This window comes from Nannospalax galili, unplaced genomic scaffold (genome assembly GCF_000622305.1).
Source record: "Nannospalax galili isolate Female #2095 unplaced genomic scaffold, S.galili_v1.0 scaffold2196, whole genome shotgun sequence".
In the NCBI taxonomy this organism is placed as follows: Eukaryota; Metazoa; Chordata; class Mammalia; order Rodentia; family Spalacidae; genus Nannospalax; species Nannospalax galili.
In genome coordinates, this window is record NW_008337955.1 from 259284 (window position 1) to 278927 (window position 19644).

General features: G+C 40.9%; 1 protein-coding gene across 1 annotated transcript in view; it reads right to left on the reverse strand.

The window, feature by feature from the left end:
• Stxbp6 (syntaxin binding protein 6) overlaps positions 1-19644 on the reverse strand; it is a 261550-nt gene that overhangs the window by 194511 nt on the left and 47395 nt on the right. Inside the window, exon 2 of the mRNA XM_008832866.3 lies at positions 2809-2997. Coding sequence (XP_008831088.1) covers positions 2809-2962 — 154 coding nt within the window. The 5' untranslated portion in view covers positions 2963-2997. The remainder of the gene's footprint in view (positions 1-2808; positions 2998-19644) is intronic.

The following is a 19644-nucleotide window of genomic DNA, read 5'->3' on the forward strand; positions in this document are numbered from 1 at the left end:
GGAGCTGGAGCACAGGCCATGGAGGAATGCTGCTTACTGGCTTGCTCCCCTGATCCCTGCTCAGCCTGCTTTCTTATGCAACACAGACCCACCTGCCCAGGGGTGGCACCACCCACAGTAGGCTGATCCCTCCCACATCACTCATCAAGAAGATGCCCTTCAGACATGGCCACAAGCCAGTCCAATAGAGGCAATTCCCCGATTGAGGCTCCCTCAACCCAGGTGTGTGAAGTTGACACTAAAGCTATCCAGCACACTCACGTCTAGGAATTTGGTACTAAGGTCCACAAATGACAGAGAACATAGGTCATTTGTTTTTCTAAGTCTGTGTTACTTCACTAAGTATGACAGTTTCTAGTTCCATCCATTTACCTGTAAATTTCATGATTTTGTTTTTCTTTACCACTGAGTAGAACTCCATTGTGTAAATGTACCACATTTTCGTTATCCATATATCAGTTGAGGGACATTTAGGTTGTTTTCGTTTCTTAGCTATTGTAAAAAAAGCAGCAACAAACATGGCTGAGCAAGTATCTCTGTAGTGGGATGGGTCCATTGGGTATATACCAGGAGTGGTATGACTGGTTCATTTACTTTTAGGTTTTTTTTTTTCTTTGAAGAATTTTTTTTTTTAATTTAATAACCAGCTGGGTGTGGTGGTGCATGTCTTTAATCCCAGCACTTGGGAGGCAGAGGCAGGTGGATCTCTGTGAGTTCAAGGCCAGCCTGGTCTACATAGTGAGTTCCAGGACAGCTGGGGCTACAGGGAGACCCTGTCTCAAAAAGACCAAAATAAATAAATAAATAACCACATGATTAGAAGAAGCATTTCATTATAGCTTTAACATATTCAGTAACACACTCCAGAGCAAGAATACATTTCTTTCAAGAGTGGCTATAAATTTTTAGGTTCATAGTTGAATTAATACATTTATACATCATTGAATTCAGTATAGGCCCTGTAAGATATAAAATTGAGTGAGTTTTTACCCTTTAAAGAAGATCTCCACTTCAAGATATGCTGTTTCCTACATTTTTTAATATTATTATGTTTTTTTTAGAAGAAGCATATCATTTAGTTTTTAAGGAGATCTCTGTACTGGTTTCCATGGTGGTTGCACCAGTATGCAATCCCACCAACAGTGGATGAGAGTTCCCCTTTTCCCGAATCCATGCCAGCATTTGGTATCATTTGTTCTCTTAATCTTAGCTATTCTGATTAGGGTTAGATGAAATCTTAAAGTAGTTTTGATTTGTGTTTTCCTAATTGCTAAGGATGTTGCACACCTTTTAAGGTATTTCTTAGCCATTGTTATTCTCTTGAGAGTTCTGTGTTCAGAACTTTCAAACCTCTGCGTCCCAAGGCTCAGGGATCACTGTGGAAGAGGAGGCAGAAAGATCGTAAGATTCAGAAAGGGTAGATGATCATGAGTAAACAGAGTCTTCTACAAAGCTGGTCAGTTACACATGTGAACTCACAGCAACTGTGACAGCATGCACAAGTCCTATGCAAGTTCAAACCAGACAAATTCCCAGCATAGACATGGGGAAGTGGTAAGCCAACCCAACCTAAGGAACTTTTGGCAATTGATGTCTTCTAGGAGGGGGAAGACAGAGTTTTATAGGGATGGGACTCTTTGTGGGCCCAGTGGATAGATTCATACCGAAGGACATTTCGGGGGGACACAAATCATTCTCTATAGGCCATATTATATATGTATAATAGGCATATATATGATTACATTAAATTGGGTAAGGGGAATTGGGGAAGGTGCAGATAGGGGAGGGGATCTAAGTACTATCAAACTATATTGTATGAAAATTGCAAAAGCTCTAGAAAAATAAAATCTAAAAATTAAAAAAATAAAGCCATTCTTATCAAAGTGTTGTGTTCTCATTTAATTTTAGTCTAAGATAAAATATTGTAAATCCATGTTCTGGCTGATGAAAAGTTATTCATACCTTGAAATGAATTCTGATAAATTTATGAGAGGCTAAATTTTGTTAAAAAGGTAAAAAATAGGTCTAAAAGTTAAAGTTTACTCCCAAACTACAACTCAAAAAGATTTTTCAAAAGATGGATTATGGTAAGCTTACTTTATCCATTCCCATGACAGGAAAATTTATTAGAAATATTACAAATGCCCCAAGTGCTCAGATTAGCATCCCTTATAAATCCATGGAAAATTTATCTATAGTTTATCTTGAAAAACTTCGTGTATCTACAGTAAATCCCTCAGGTCTCCTCTAATCACAAACAGAAAGAAAAAGAAATAATAATTCAGCAAGATTCTAAGGTTAATAAAGCAGATGCATATTCCTGAAAGGGCAACGGCTGCCAGGCAATGGTCTGTGAACAGATTCTTCTCTCTATATTCCAGAAGGTGCCAAGATTTGTCTCAAGACAAGCTACACCTAATTGTTGGCAATGGTCTAGGGGAAAAAAGCAGCACAACTCGGGCTGCTAGTAGCGACAATTACCCAAACACCAAAAACTGTTCTAAAACAAAAATCCCCAGAGGACAGACCACTCCTTACGAAGGAAAGAATGAATAAAGAAATGTGCCTGGCAAAGTGCAGGAACGCTTTAGGGACTGGAAGAGTGAACGTCACTATCTGTCCAGCACAAGGAGACCTCAAAAATAGAGGACATGCATCAAGAAAACAGGGGTCAGAGGACAGTAAGAGAGACAAGAGGAAGAGGAACAAAGAGCAGACGTGTGCAAAGCGAACACGGCGCTCCCTGATACCTGAGAATGAACCACATCGACAGAAATGGTTTTAACATTAGTAGCCAGCTTTCATTACCTGACAGGCAGATATAAGTTAAATATTCGCCTTGACCCCCAGTTGCCAAGAAAGGAATCTTTTTCTTCGTCCTCCTCTTGACTTGGACAGCTCCCAGCATTCTCTCATCAAGAGGTGCAAAAATTTCCTTGCTGATGGCAGATTTGGCACTCATCGTAGAACAAGTGAGGAGGACACGCGGTAAAGTTTCTGAAGAAAAAGAAAACGAAAGTTGGAACTGGCAAGACGGTAGGGCTCAGAGAACTACAGCAAGCTGATTTGCAGGTGAAGCAACATTCAGTTTGCTTTTATTCAATTAATGTTTTAGTTGCGTAAGATGCATTACAGAAACATTAAAACAAGCTCTTTGGATCTGTAACTGCTTTAAAAACACAAAGAAAAAGGGAATATGTGTTTGTTACCTGAAAATGTCCAACAACGTGATCAGCACGAAATGGCATTTAGGAGATTTGCTAATCCCTTCTTCAACTGTCCCTCCCCATAATGGGCAAGCAGTATCTATCCTATCCTCCTCTGTAACAATTCACTCTTTCCACACTCCAACAATCCTTAAATTGAATCCTTTACACCCCTTCAAAATCTTCTTCAATGCTAGTATAAATCTATTTCCCTAATCCCATTCATAACGGAAATAATTATATCATCTTCTACATAATAATAAGAAAGACCATTAATTTAATCATTGCTCAGCTGCCTCTGACCAGAAAAGTAATGACCTCTCATTTATTAGTCTGTTGTGATGACCCCAGTGCTCTTCTGCATCTAGTTGCTACCATCTGGATCGTTACCAAATTCTCCATATTTTTATTCAGACGAAGTGGACACAGAATGCTAAATATGTGTGTGACTAGTGTCAAGTATTTTGGAAATTCTGCACAGCAGTTCCCACATATTAAGTTGCTAGTAGGTACCCAATAATTAAAAGAAAACAAAGCTGAACGTTGCTGACTCATACATGAGCCCCCCCATACCTCTACCACCAAACAATGGCAGGCATAGTCCCCAAGTTATATTTAGTTTTCCCAAAGCTGTACTTCCCTAATGGTCTCACTTCAGTTTTTATCTCTTATGTTCAAGGTCAATCTGAATACCAAGCCAGCCCAAGAGGAACGAGGCAAACCTTCTATGTTCCTAAACAAAAGTGCACAAAAGGAGAAAACATGAGGACCTGAGTATGACTTCCAGAACCCAGGTAAAAAAAAGGCCAGCTGTGAGACAGCTGGACCCCTGGAGCTTGATGGTCAGCCATCCTACATTCCTCAGTGAGCTCCAGGCTGATAGAGCTCAAAAAATAGGACTGTAAACAGTGGGACAGCACCTCCAGAAGGACACCCAAGGGTGACCTCTGGAACCACAAACCCCCCTACACACATACATGTGCACCTGCAGATACACAAACATGAACACACAAATTAGGATTAAAAGTGCAGAGAGAGTCTTTGGCCTAGTCATTCAGACTGTTTAGAGTATTCAGCTGTCTTACATACCGATTGGCAGCACAGTTATATATGGTGCCAGCAGTTCAAAGGCTTGACTGAACTGTCTGAACTTGAGCCACTTGATTAGACTTACTGCATGCTACCTTGTGTTTGGTGTTAGAGATGCAATAAAAATTAAGATATGGTCTCTGTCCCTCAAGAGTTGACAATTCATTATGGAAACATATCTGTAGATCTACATGTTATAAATACGCTGATCTCCTCATGGTCTGAAATAACAGTTTTATCATTGCTACTGGGTTCTTCAGGCTGGCTAAGAAAAGAGACAATAATGTAAAGGTGCCTGGTATTCAGCATGCTAACTATTGTGACTTCCTGTAAGTTAGTCAACAGAACTTCTCCCACTATGCATTTTCATGACTGTGCTATGATGGTATTATTATTTACTGAGAGTGAAAAAAAAAATTGGGCATGGTGATGCATGCCTTTAATCCCAACACTCAGGAGGCAGAGGCAGAGGCAGGCAGAGCTCTGTGAGTTCGAGGCCAGCTAGGTCTACATAGTGAGTTCCAGGACAGCTGGGGCTACAGGGAGACCCTGTCTCAAAAAAAAAAAAAAATTAGATAAATACATACTGGTTCTTCTATAGCTCCAAGATCTCCCACCTCTCACGCTAAGGGAAACACAGAAAAGTCAGCAGTACACAGTGGATTCCCACACTGTCAGCAAGGAAGACAGCAAGCTGCCTCCTCAGAGTCATCCAGGGATTCACTGACCAGCTCCTTCCCAACCGTGTGGCTTTACTTCATTTCAGATTCAAATTTTTCTCAAACCACAGTGAAAAGGAACAGAAAACTATCACTTCATTGTATAAAATCTGTCAGGAAAATAAAAGGCATGCATTTTTTACCAGACTCTTAGGAAATTCTATTCTTAGACAACTGGTGAGAAAAAGAACTGACCTATGTTTTATTTTTTTTTAATACCGATATTCACAAATGCAGAGGCCACAGGAAGGATATAACCAGTAACTTCGCTGGACCCAACTTTTTAAATCAAACAAGCTCAAGTTCAGTTTTTAGCTCCTGTGCAGAGCTGTGATTTGGGGGTAAATCTCAAAGTTTCTGACTCTCAGTTTACTTAGTACAGCATGGAGATATCTTACTGCTCTCTGAAAACTGAAGTTAATAGAACAATGTGTTTAGATCACTTTTTCCAGAGCCTGAATAATTTTTTAAAATTACTTAAAGGTGGAATTTTTAATAACTCTCACATTATGACATGAATAATAAAATATCTCAACTTGTGAAACTTGAATAAATGTACCCATTCACATGAGAAGGTATCTGTAAAAATGAAACTCAATTTTATTTACCAAAGCCTTACTTTTATCACAGGGATGTGAAACACTGCACATATGAACAAATGGTTTCTTCTATACTCTGAAAATTCACTAAGAGATTACTGCATTCATTCCAGGGGAAAGTTCACATGTTTTGTCCAGGACTTCTGGCTGCAGATCAGCGCATGTTTTCAATGCCATCCTGGGAACGGTAACATACAGTGGATATAAGGGAAAGAATCAGAAAAATCAGGAAAAAAAGAGGGACACTGCTATAGCCCTCTAAGTGCCTAGAATTTGGCTGTGCATCCAAATTCAGCATGTAACACTTTAAAAACATGGTAGATACGTGGGCCCTCTCTTCAGATCCACCAAAACAGAATTTGGGGATCTGTATTTTAAACAATTCTCTAACTCAATCTCAGGTTGCCAGGCAGTCATCATGTTACCAAAGTTAAAAGCCGAGAGTGGACTCAGAGAATTAAAACCTAGATTAGAAAGGTGGTGATAGAGAAAGGAAGGGTTGTTTCAGGAGCGAATCCAGGAAGATGGGATTTTATTCTTTCCCTTGATTCAAACAAGCAGCTTTATCAAGTTTTACATCTTATAGATGGTAAATCAATACTAGTCCAAGCCCAAAGGTTTGTTTTCGGGAAATGTGGCTACAATACAATAGCAATACGACGTTGCTGAGTGCTTATTATGCCAACACACACATCACTCCATGGAAGCTTACCCTGTCCTGGTCCACAGCTTCTAAAGGGTATAATTATAAAGCTTTTCTATCCAAGAAACCAGCCTACAATATGATTTGCAAGTCAAAGCTGCTGGCCGCATTAAGTGATAATTGCAGAGACAGATCTCTGAAGTTCTGAACTTCAAGGTCTTCTTCGTCTGTCTTGTTCTTATCTTAAGCCCTCTAAGATCTATAAAGATCCATTTTTGTTAGTCCATGGCTACTCTAGGGAAATGGCTCTCCAATAAGAATGCCCTTCAGGGTAGGAGTTAGAAACTCACATGATCTCAGGGACCAGACAGATGAAATACATAAGGAAGGAGGTACAAGCATAGAGGTTTTTGTATTCCAAAACTAACATTTTTTGGTTTCTGCTACAACTGACATTTGTCCTCTGTGATCACGAGACCGGGAAGAGCAGAAGGTACTAAAGCAAAACATAAACTGCCATTGGCAAAGTTTTCATGATCATGTAAGTGGTTCTAGGAGACAGAGTGCACGGACCTTAAATACTGCTCATCCGAGAAGAAACGCCAGTGTAACAGCAGCGTTTGGGCTCAAAACTATCAGATACTTGACTTAGCTGATGTCATCAACTTACCTGTTCTGATCTCATGTTTAACATGTAATTTTCTGATCATGTCTTAGTACAAGCTGTGTCAACACAAGTATGTGTTGTACCCACTAAGCACTTCATTATAAATGAGTATCAAGAGTTCCTGGTTTTAAGAACCAGGTGGTTAAGTGATTCAGCTTTGAGGCAGATGCACTCATCGTGGTGATATCAATGTTAGAGTCCTCAAAATGATGTCACACTGGCAGATGCTGGAGAGAAAACCAGCTGATCTTCCCTGGTGCATGAAAACTCCAGGGAGGTATAATCAAATAATTTAGCAATAAGATTAATTTCTAAAATTGGATTTCTCTGTATTGCTACTTTTTGACATTCTACAAGTGCAACTTCAGTTTCCAAAAATAATCTGATGAGACTGTTATGACTGGGATCTTAAGTTTCCCCTAAAGGACTGGCTGCCGGCCCATGCTGCTATCGGAGGCGGTACAGCCATGGAAGGGGCCTGGAGGGGAGGAAGTGAGACCATAGGGAGGCATGCTCCTGAAGGGGACATAAGACCCTACTCCTCCTTCTCTCTCTTTTTGCTTCCTGGATCCACGATGCAAGTTCCTGGTCCAGGAGGCAAGCAGCTTGGCTCTGCCATGCGCTCCTCCCCATAGTGTTCTGCCCTGCCATGAGTCTCCTGACCATGAGCTGAATGAAGTCTCTGAAGCTGTAAACCAAACTAAACGTTCCCTCCTATTAAGTTACCTTTTCTTGGGTACTTTGTCACCATGATGAACAACTGGCTACCATGGAGATGGATTCACCACGTATCCAGCTCAGATCGCCTCTCCAGCTTGAAAGCCACATACCTAGTTGAAGACTAGCTAACCCAGTGTCTTTCTTGTCCCTCAGTCTTTCCAATTCCCTGTAATAACCAGCCAATCACCAAATGTTGTGGATTTCATTTAATATTTCTGGATTCCATCAGTTTTCCATCATTCTGATTCCTCAGACTGAGTTTTCACCATCTCTGGCCTGAATGATTTTGATGTGGCCTATAAAAGGGTTCCAGCTCTGCTCCAAAGTCAATGCAACCAGCCCTCTGTACCATCTAGTGTGATGGTCTAATAAATCTGATTGAATATGATTGGAGCTTAGCTGCATTTAGTTGTTTTTTCTGTGCCTCAGATCTTGACTATGACAAGGAAAAGCTTAGTATTGTAAATACTGAAAAGAGTAGAAAAATGCTAAATTACTTCCCTTATACTCCATGGTACACAAACATTAACTATTACAAACCAGAATTCTTATATAATCATTAAACCCAAAATAATCTAAAAATATTAATTTTGCTCCAAAGTAAAAATCACTATCATAGTCAGAAAATAGACAGTTTGTCATGAAAATAAAAACAATTTTACTTTCTCTGATTTTATGTTAAGATCAATGAGATGAGATCAATTCAGCTCCTTTAAGATGAGCTGACTAGACTCCAGTGCATGAACCTGCACTGAAGGAAATCTAGGTACACAAACTTGACTCCATAGGTCTTAACATATGTGAAAGAAGACATGAAATCTGGTGGGGGGAGAGAGGGGCCTATGGGGGAATGCAGATGGGGGAAAGGGGTCTAAATATTGTTAAGATATACTGTGTGAAATGCACAAAAATTCAGTAAAAATATACATTAAAAATGAAAAAATAAAAATTTCAAAAAATAAATTAAAAAAACATTTACTTAAGTAGATGATAACTTGTTTTATATAGACAAAAGTTTTTCTTAGTTATTATTCTCTGACAAGATCACCTTGGAGCAGAAAACATTAATCATTCCACAGCACATAAGCATGTGAATAAATAATAAAGATTTTAGCTGCCAATTTTCCCATGTAGTTCAGTTAATATTTTTAAATAATAGTTCTTTTAAGTAGAAACTAAAAGGGGAATCAGATAAAGTACTAGAATGGACAGATGAATCTAGTGATAACATTCAAAGTTTAAAAGCTTGCAAGCTTGCTCACTACAAGTTCAAGGATTTATTACTGGTCCAAACAAGGTTATGCAAGGTTTGCCATTGTGGGAAACCAGACAAGAACAGCAGACTTGCTCTTACTTTAGGTCTCATGTCATTTACGAATGTGAGGCTGAATTAATAGAATATACATAATATATTCAAATAACATTCTTAAAGAACCCAGACACTTTTAAGAAGGAAAAATAAAAATTATATTATTAAAAAAGCTAAAAATTTTCTCTGTCCTTCCAGAAAAAGTCCTTGAGGATAGGGAAAAAGAGGGAGAAGCAAAGGAGCAGGGAGTGTGTCAAGTGGATTTTACAAAGCCACCCAGGTCCTGATCACAGAGATTCAGGGGTTCAAGGGCCAAGGCCTGGGGCTGTTTTCCTGTGGATCTCTTCAGTTATTCTACTGGTTCAGAGACACTGTCTTCAGGAGGATTCCCCCTGTGTTTAATGACATATTTCTAAAACAAACAAACAAAAATGCCCCATAAGCAGGAGTGCACGGCAGAGCTTCCCTAACACACTTGTGATGGGGGCTGGAGAGACGTCTCAGCAGCTCTGCCTGATCTTGAGGAAGACCTGGGTCCTTTCCCAGCACTCAGGTGGTGGCTCATGACCATCCATACTCCAGTCCCGGGGGATCAAACCCATCTTCTGGCCTCTGTGGGCACGAGGCATGCACATAGTGCACATACATACAGGGAGGCAAAACAGCTATACGCATAAAACAAAAACAAACAAATCAAGGAAAAAACTAGTGATGAATAACTAGAACTTCTAAAGCACTTCATGAATTTACCAAGCAGCTCCACATTCAAGACCAAATGTAGGTCAAGACAGTTGCTGAATGTGTCTTCCACAGTTTGCCGCAGACTGAAAATTAAAATCTTGAGAGACTTGTTTTTATGATGGTAAATTATGCCAGTTTTAGTCAATTCCTTTTGGGGTACAGGGTACAGGGAAGTTTGTATACATAAAGCACCTATTGTATTATGGATGCATGCATACCTCAGGTTTACTTTAAGAGCAAGGCATTATGGGTAACAGAACACCCATCAATCTTCATTGGTTAAATACAGAGGAACTGTTCTCCATCCACCCAATGGAATATTATATAGTCTTTTAAAATCATGGGCTGGGGAGATGGTTCAGTGGCTAAGTGATTGCCATGCATGTGGAAAGATGGGTGTTCAGATCCCCAGAGCCCTCATAAATCCCAGGCAGGCGTGGCAAACCCCCTGTAATTCTAGCCTCACAAGGCAGAGACAGAGGAGCTCTAGAGCAAACTGGCTGGTGAGACTAGCCATACGAATGAGCTCTGGGTATGACTGAGAGACCCTGCCTCATTGAATGAGGAAGAGTAATGGAGGATGATTCCCAACATTAACTTTTTGCCTCCACATGCTTAAGCACCCACATTCACATGCACCTACCAAATGCCACACACATGCAAATAACAAACATAGACACACATACACAATCAAATGAATAAAAGAAAAACAATTAAAATCACAGCACAGGCTTATAGAGATTGACTTAGAAAAATGACTGTGAACTCAGGCAGTGAAAACAAAGGAGGCTACAAGGCAGAATGTCAGAATGTGAGTGTGTAAGTGTACACTTCACACTTCGTGTGTGTATTTATGGACATAAAGAGAGGTCCAGATAAAAGTTCGCTAACAAGTCAATATGATTGTTATTGGATTCTAAAATAAGAGATCAGAGAATCTGCACCCCTATACCTCAGCGTCTCCATTCAGCTTTCAGATATATACTCTTTCTTCCTATCCTGAAAGCCAAGAACAAAAGCTGTGAGTAACCACCCTAGGGCTTCAAAGACATCTTTTTTTTTTTTTTTTTTGAGGAAGAGGAGGAGGAAGAGGAGGAGGAAGAGGGGGCAATGGCACCTTTCTCTGGACAACTGCAGCCCCTGCTTGGCCCCACAGCCTGGAGAGAAGAGTTCTGGCTAAATACTAGCTGTGTCATCTCCTGTAGCCACACACCTTTGGAACAATGTGAAAGAAAACCACCATCCACAGCAGCCCAAGCCACATTGAACTCCTAAGGAGGGAAAGGAGCCTCTTTTCAGCCGTTGTGTTAGGAATCTTGTGAGATTTGCTTGGTTTTCTTTTTCCTGAATACGTGCTCTATTTTGTCGGAGACATCATGTTCATGGGATTCTCTGAGCCAGTGACTCATGTCTGTTTCAGTTATAAACCTAGACTATTTTCATCTCCTCTCTCCTTGTTTATGTATTTGCTAAGCACATTCTTCTTGTAGGTTTAGCATCCAAAGAGCAAACCTGCTCCGCCGCAGAGTGGTTTACAGGTGTTTATTTGCATTGTGGTTGTACTTGTCAATCACCACATCCTAACATGAACAAAACAGTGTTAACAAAGCTATCCATGGGATTTCCTACTTGCAGAACCTTTAAAGGTATTCGTCAGTCTTTTGTTCCTATGACAAGTAGCTAACATTAAAAAAAAAAAAAAAAAAAAAAAAAAAAACTTGAAGGAGAAACTTATTTGGGTCATGGCTAGAGAGGTTTCATCCACAAATATTTGGCCCTGTTGTCTTTGAACCTATGGCAAGATAGAACATCATGGTGGGAAATGACAGGCAGAGTTGCTGTTGATGACAGCCAATTTTACCATTTCTGATCTCACCATCTGTGCCTGTCAACTTGACACACCTGTGTTGAGGGAGCCTCAACTGAAGAATTGCCTTCATTGGACTGGCCTTTGGCCATGTCTGTGGGACATCTTCTTGATTATTGAGTTATGTGGGAGGACCCAGCTCACTGTGGGTGGTGCCACCCCTGGGCAGGTGGGCCTGTGTTGTATAAGAAAGTAGGCTGAGCAGGGGCCAGGGAGCAAGCCAGTAAGCAGCGTTCCTCCATGGCCTGTGCTCCAGCTCCTGTCTCCAGGATTCTGCCCTGAGTTCCTACCTTGGGCTCCCTGATGAACTGTAACCAAGGAGATATAACCCAAATAAACCCTTTCCTCCCCAAGTTGACACTGGTTAGAGTGTTTTGTTACAGCAATGGAGAAACAAACTAGAACATCATCTGTCTAAGGAGATATATATATTATTTCCAAGTTTATATATAATATATATAATTTCAAGTTTATATTAAATATATATATATATATATATATAATTGCAAGTTTAATTGGTCTCCCCAGTGGTCGACTTCAAGAATTTATGCCTATGCAATACAATCATAGTGGTGAGAGAGAAAGATTTGATCCCAGCCTCCGAAACCACTGTTCCATGACACTGCTTCAAATCCTGAGGTCAAAGGCAAACATTTGAATTTGGCCTTCAAAAATCCTATTAATATGTTTACACTTGGGAAGGAGAAATTATTGTACAGATGAGGAAACTAAAACTTGAGCGGTTAAGTAAATCGTTCTAGATCGCACGGCTTTCCAAGGGCACTCTGGGATTTGAACCTAGGAAACGGGATTCCAGAAGAGTCTCTGTCCTTCTGTACTATCTTATAAAGAAAAGACAAGGAGGGGAAAGGGCAGAAACGGATGCTGGCAAATCGAAATAAACTTAACTGCTTCATAATTTTGTCTCTGATCAGCTTTGCTTTCTGGTGAGTAAGATACTGTTATCAAGCCAGCCCAGCAGCTACAAAAATGAGGAACTGGCTGTAGTCTGAAGTCATTCCTGTTTGGTATCTGCTCATCTGGGGTGTGCTTGTCACGCTGTCTAGTTGGCAAGGAGTACCCCACAGTCTTGTTATGATAGAGTGTGTTTTCAGCCCGCAAATTAAACTGCAGACTTGGCAGTATATGGGGGGAGACTCTGCAGTACAGCTCCGTCTCCATAAACATGACATGGCCCACCGAGCATCACAGCACAGCTGTTGACCACCTTCCTTTCCATTCCAAACAGGAGTCAATTCCTGAGGAGATTTTGGATGGCTTCCACGAGCTTGTAGGCGATTTTCCAAACCGGAAAAGGCTTAAATATGAAAGGCACATATTTCAAAGCTTTCTGCTGGTTCTCAGGGGAACTCCTCTTTCCACTTCTCTTGCTGTATTACCCCCTCTGGCATTTCAAAAGCATAACTTTGACCCTCTTTGTTACCTTCCCCTTCCCCACTCTACACCTTCTGTCTTCTGTGGCCACCACTGTAAGCAAGACCCCCAAGCCTCGCAAGGTGAAAAGACAGCAGGGGAATTCTATCCCTTTCGCTTTACTGAGAAGGAGGAGACTTTCACAAAAGGGCCAGTTAACAACCGTTCCCTGACACCTTGTTTGGTTCCTACCAACCAAGAGTTTAAAGCCCACGGTGGAATGCATGGCAGGGCCCACATTGGGCATCTGTAAGTTTTCAATTTTACTAGCAGAATGATCTTGATGATTTTCTACCTGATTCCATTTTCATGCCTAACTCGGAAGCTAAGGTACACAGTGTAATTCCAAAGTTACACAACCAGAGGAACAAAGCCAAAATCTGGACTAGACACAGTTCACTTTACTGCAGTGCTCTTTCCAATGAGATGTTAGTGAGGCAATGATACTGTAAAATATTATACTAGTCCAAATCGGTCGAAGATGGAGGCAGGTGGTGTGGTGGCAGAGTGGGAAGACAGAAAAAACGACTAATCACGGTAGGTTCTCCTCTCAAATGCATTCTTTTACGTGGGAATTGGCACCCACTTCAGTCCTAATCTACAGAACCTCCAGCACACAGATTTCTAAACCTTGATTTGGGGCCAGCACTTCCTTTCCTCTTGAATTTTCACAGCTCATGTTTTCTCATTTGGCTACTGAGGCCAAAAGCAATGATGACCTGCCCAAGTGGAACAGGGAAGAGTAGTCCAAGAAGCACAGAATAACCCTGGCCTAGTCTTAACCTAGAGGTGTCTGTGCTGACCTCAATTAGAGAAGTCCTTCTATAACCTAGTGTACCGAGCTACTGTCACGTGGACACATCCGGGGCAAAGTCGCAGGTGTGTTATCAGTCTGGGAATTTACACTCTGGCATTGGTAGTCGCCACACTAGGAGTTGGATCAGCTGCCGTACCAGCTTCTCAGTACGTATTCCAGGCCCTGGCAGACAACAGGGTAGGAACAGAGGATTCAGTCAAGCTCAGTGTTTGTCTTTGGAGCTGTACCCTTCAGCCGCGACACAGAAACAGCACCAGGTGCCTGCAATCTGTAATCAGTGCTCTATTAAAAGGTTCTCAGAAATGTCAGAATTATCCTGATTTCCACAGGCAGCTGTGTGAGGTCCTTCCTGTCGGGTAACTGCAGAGTCTTTAAAGGATCGCTTGAGATACCCCAGATGCAATCAACTGGAAAGCCTAAGATCTATCACCTGATGGCTGTGAAATCTCTGTGTGGGTGGAAGAAGATGGCTAGGGATCCTTAGTTTAGGTCTTGGATTGTTACAGCATAACCTACAAACCCAGGTCAGACACAAGGCTCATATGCAAATGTTGACTCTGCCCTATCCAGTCAACTATTCTGTCATTCAACGTCAACACCTTTTAATCAACATGTTCCAGAAAATAACTAACTTCTGACCTAACTAGCTATACAGTATTTGTGAGTAAAGAGAAAAAACAAATTTGTCAATTGAATATTATCTAATATGAGCTCGCTTAACACTAGTATAAATGTGTTGGCACCTCACATCGAGAAATTATACACCCATTGAAGCCATGTGCTCAAGATCACTATCCAGAAGCTGGAGGCCGAGTTACAGGGTTTGCTTCTCCCCTGCCCTGACCTGACAGATGATAGCGGGTGAAAAGAAATCTGTATATGTCACCAGTGATCCAGGTCTAAGCAAGTCTTTGCTTTTACTTGGTGAATAAATATTTGGGTAAAATTCAGTGAAGCCCGTGTCTGCCTCTTTGAAATAGGATAGTGCCACTCACTTCACAGAACTTTTGTGAAGGACTGTGTGGAAATCAGCTCCCACCTGAGGTATCCTGGCCTTGAGAGGCATATCAGGATATCAGAGTGGATCTGCAAACACAGGCCCCTTATAATGCTTGATACTGTTCTTAAATGGCATCCTAATTCATCTTCCAAACTTGTGAGGGAAGAAAGGACGTGTCTTCATCTCTCTTGAACAAAAGGAAAGAATGAGTTTTTCTCCTGTGATGCTGTTCTCTGTCCATCGCTCTCCCTGCCTAGGCATATGAAAACATAATGACAGGATGCAACTGAAGTTTCTCCCACTGTGAATAAAGTGCTGTGCTCTGGGGAAAAGCAGAATGAATAGAGAAAACAAAACAATACAAAAAACAACAAAAAAACAGAAAGTTCACACAAAGTCCAGAGCAGAACTGGGATAAAGCAGGTATCATTCATTCAATATGGCAGACCTTTCTAGAAATTAAGGATTTTGAAGGGAAAAGTCTTTTCCCCCTTCAGGGAGCTTGCATTCTGGTAGAGAACAGAAAACCAATGAGTTAGCAAATCAGTGTGGTAGTTGAGAAAAAAAAATCAGCTGGTGAGAGGGTAGAGTACAAGTCACTGCCATTCACCACTGACCATCAGAGGAAGTCTAGTAACACAGAGTCAAGCTCCTCTAACTGGACATTCACCTTGATGAATATTTCTGCCTGTCCCTAGTACATGTTCTTCCTTTTTAAACAGAGATAGCAACTTCATCTAGGGACAGGAACAATCTCTCTTTATTTGGTGTTTTCTGAGGAATTATTATGGCTTGGATCCTATGCGAGGTTTTGAGATCACAAACTAGAAAAGTTCAAGGAGAAACATAAAGAAAGAAGTGAGACGCTAGAGTAAATTAAGAATGAGAATTCGCTGTTCCACAGCAGAAGAGGCAGGTACAGCTTAATCCTTCAGAGACTGGTCATCAGGAGCTGCTTACTCTATTAAGACTATCCTTGAAAAGTAATTAAAGAATTTAATCAGGTCTGCTTGCAGGGATTATGCTGATAGTTCCACTTCAATGGGAAGCCATAAGGAATGCACTGGGAAGCTGTTAGCTCTGTGTGAATGACCTGATCTGTCCTTTTCTGCCTCAGCTTCTGTCTGTGATCTGCACCATGGGTGTTCCTTGCGAGGCAGCAAGACCCCAGGCTAAAATGGAATGCAGAGATCACTCTGCAGAGTTGTTTCTTCACAGAATCCACAGACTTTAGAAACTTCAAGAAAAAAAGAAAGAAACGACCACAAGAAAGTTTTTGTCAGACAAACAAAGTCTCAAATGCCCATTTGGTACTAAGGATAATTCGAGGGGAGGAGTGGAAAGAAAAAAATATATTTAAAATCATCATCTCTAAGAGGTATGAGTCCCTGAATTCATTTCCCAGCAACAAACAAACAGGTCACCCCCACTCAGGAAAAGAGGAAGGGGAGGGCAGAACGGAGGTTACAAATGGATACTTTTGCAAGAATAAATTGTCTTGGCTCATGCACATATTTTTAAATAATATATTTTATATAAAAAAGATTTCCAATTTCTCTTGAAAGAGAATCTGACAACACTAGGCCTGTACCCTTTACCATCCCTACAATCCCAAATTGCCAGGTCCCTACCACTTCCTGCCTCCTGTTCAAAGTGAGGCTTACTGTCAGTCCATCAACCTTCCCAGTTCAAGCCCCTGTGACTCTCCGCCAACAGGCCTATTCACCAATCCAAACTTTTCTGGTTACTGAGGATGTAGAAAATGGCATAAATACCAAAGTAAACAGTATGATGCAAAACATTCCAGAAATACACATTTTTTTTTCAGAAAGGTAGATCAGAATTAAGTTAAAAAAACAAAAACATGGTGCAACGAGACAGCAAGCAGAGATTATTGTATCAGTGTGGATAAAACTGAATCAGGGGCATGAAAACAGAACAAGGAAGCCAAATATCCGAATCCATATCCATGATCACCTTTGACATTTGTAAACACCATATCTGTCTTCCAACATGCCTCCTGCACTGATAATCCACAGGCTCTGGAGAGACAACTGTGAATATCAGGAAATGTGTGATGGGGGCGACAGGAGTCCTGTATGTGGCCAACTGGCATGAACTTGTGGAGGACATTTCAGTTACATTTACCAAAACTTCAAATTGGCACATTCAGTACAACAGCGATCCTACTCACAGATATTTTCCCAAATTAAGTCACTGAACAAGTAGGCAAGATGCATGTGCAAAGGTGCTTACCTGCTTGGTCAGTATTAAATAGCAAAGTAACTAGTATGATGCAAAACATGGTGTTTGTATGGTGGCCCAAGCCTTTAATCCTAGCACTTGGGAGGCTGAGGCAGGCAGATCTCTGTGAGTTCAAGGCCAGCCTGGTCTACATAGTGAGTTCCAAGTCAGCTGGGACTACAGGGAGACTCTGTCTCAAAAAGAAAAAAACAAAAACAAAAAAAAACCCTCAGCCTGGACCTTTTCTTCCATTAGTACCCCACTTAATCTGATCACAGAGTCACTGTTCTACAGAAACCTGAGTATCAAAGCTAATGTAGTCATGTTTTTTCCCCTTCGAGTCAAGCATTTCTTTGTGTATCTACCATGTTCCAAATCTGTGCTAGAAACCGCAGAGAGAAATAGGACAGCCACTGTGAATGGATCAGTGAAAGTCCAGTAATGCAAAGTTTCCTCTGGTCAAAAAATGAAGTCTGTGGCTTGGGTGGAGACCTAACAATCAGTTAGGCAGGTCAAGGACTTGACTAAGGGTCACTCCTCAGGAAGGTGGGTCCACCTTAAGCCATGCTAAAGAGACAGGAGGAATAATTAGCCCTTTAATGAGATACTGCACTTTTCCTTCCCAGAATTCCTGCCCTCTCCATCAGCAGCTTACAGAGGGTAGCCATGGTGCTTCCTAAGTCAGTCGGTTTTTCTGAATTTACTCAGTAAAGTGTAACTTTTTCTTTTCTTCTTTTTATCCCTTTTCAAAACACTTTCCCCAATACTTCTGGCTTTGAGACTGAAGTCGTCTGCCTTTCTCCCCAGTTTGCCTGCCCTGGAGTTTTTCTTTTCAACTCTAATAAAACTGTCCTTGAGCTTCCATTTGAGTGTGTTCCTAAGTTATTTTATTAATGAGAATAAGAACCCCAAGAGGGGACCCCGATTTCCTAGTAACACTGGGAAAGGTACAGCAGGGCCACACTTTTAGGAGGCTCTGCTGGATGAACCTACGGGGAGAGTTCTGCACGCCCGCTGTCATCACCAGGATCACTGGCTTAAAACAGGCTTAACCCTAGAAAATATGCTTATTTATTTATTTATATATTTTTTTAAATTTATTTATTTATTTATTTATTTATTTTGCTTCTAGCTTTTCTTTGAAAGTCCTAGGCAGCAAATTTCTTAGATTTCTACAGTCACCTCCAAAATACCTCCCTGGAGAGTGATGAATTAATGATGCCAAGGATCATTTCCAAGACAACCATGGCGTGCCTTACTCCATGTATGAAGTACCTTGTACTACACATTAACATAATTTGTCTGTTGATTCTCTGTGTGGTTTTCTAGTAACAGAAATTTCCCCATGGCTTTGGAGGTTTCCCCTAAGGTAAGCCTGACTGAACCCCACTTGAGGTAGAAAGATTCATGGAGAATGAATCAGTTATGAGCTGGGAATTTTTAGTCACCAAATTAAGATGAATAAGTGAGAATAATTTAAGGGAGATAGATATTCATGTTCTCTCTCCAGAGGATCAATACTTTAATTAGTGTGAAGTTATTTGGTAGTTGCTGATGCTCTGGGTACTTGTTGACTGAACCATTCCTTGATGCTGAGTATCATTTTGTAAATGCCCTTGATGCAAGAGCATTCACAAAATGGTTATGCTAATTTCTACTATTCCAGTTCGACTCCTCACTTATCCTATATTTCTCAACGGTATGTAAATATAAAGAGAGCTCACCAAACTTTGTGAGCTAAAGAAAGCAAGTGATTAAGTGCAAATGTGAAAGTCATGTCAATACAGTAAACTAAGTATTTCATCTTCGTCCTATGCAATTAACTTAGAAACCATATGGAAATTAGCCAAGCAAACAAGTAAAAATGCTCAGAGAGAAACAAGCTTGATTACAGAATCCAAGTCCTATAGACAGCTACTCTGTCCATGCAATGCTCTGATTCCTAGTAGACCTGAAGGAAGAAATTCCAGAAGGATTTTGGTTTGATAAAAAACTACTGTGCTGAGATTCCATTTTATTCTATATCATACCATTACCTACTGAAAGACTCATTTAAAAACTCCAAATTCGACCTCTTCCCCCACAGCTAGATTTTAACAAGGAAAGGCACAAAGAGTAACTGATAAAAAAGCACAGGGAAAAAGAGAGAGAGAGAGAGAGAGAAAATGCCAAGGCATTTCCAAAGCCTCAGACTAATCCATAACCTAGAATCAGCTGCTTTGAAGTAGCCGTTACAGATCAGGAAACTCATTTCACGGCAGAAGAGGTAAGGCCAGGAGCAATGGGCCTACGAGTCAAGGCTTCTCCTAAAAAGCTTACTATTTCCAAGCACTGGACCTCAGAGTACCAGCAAGATGGCTGCTCATTACCAGGTATGAGTTGTCTGTCTATACAGAGCATGTATTGAGCCAATGGCCAATGTATGATGTGTCTTTCTCATAGAGCACTGAGAGGTGGAGATTTCCTCTCCAGTTTGTTAAATCAACATTAAGATAGTCCTCACCACAGAACATAAGGCCGGTACAGTGGACATGCACCATTCAGTCTATGGCCTAGTGACTCCAAAAAGAGGAGGAGGGGGAGGGGGAG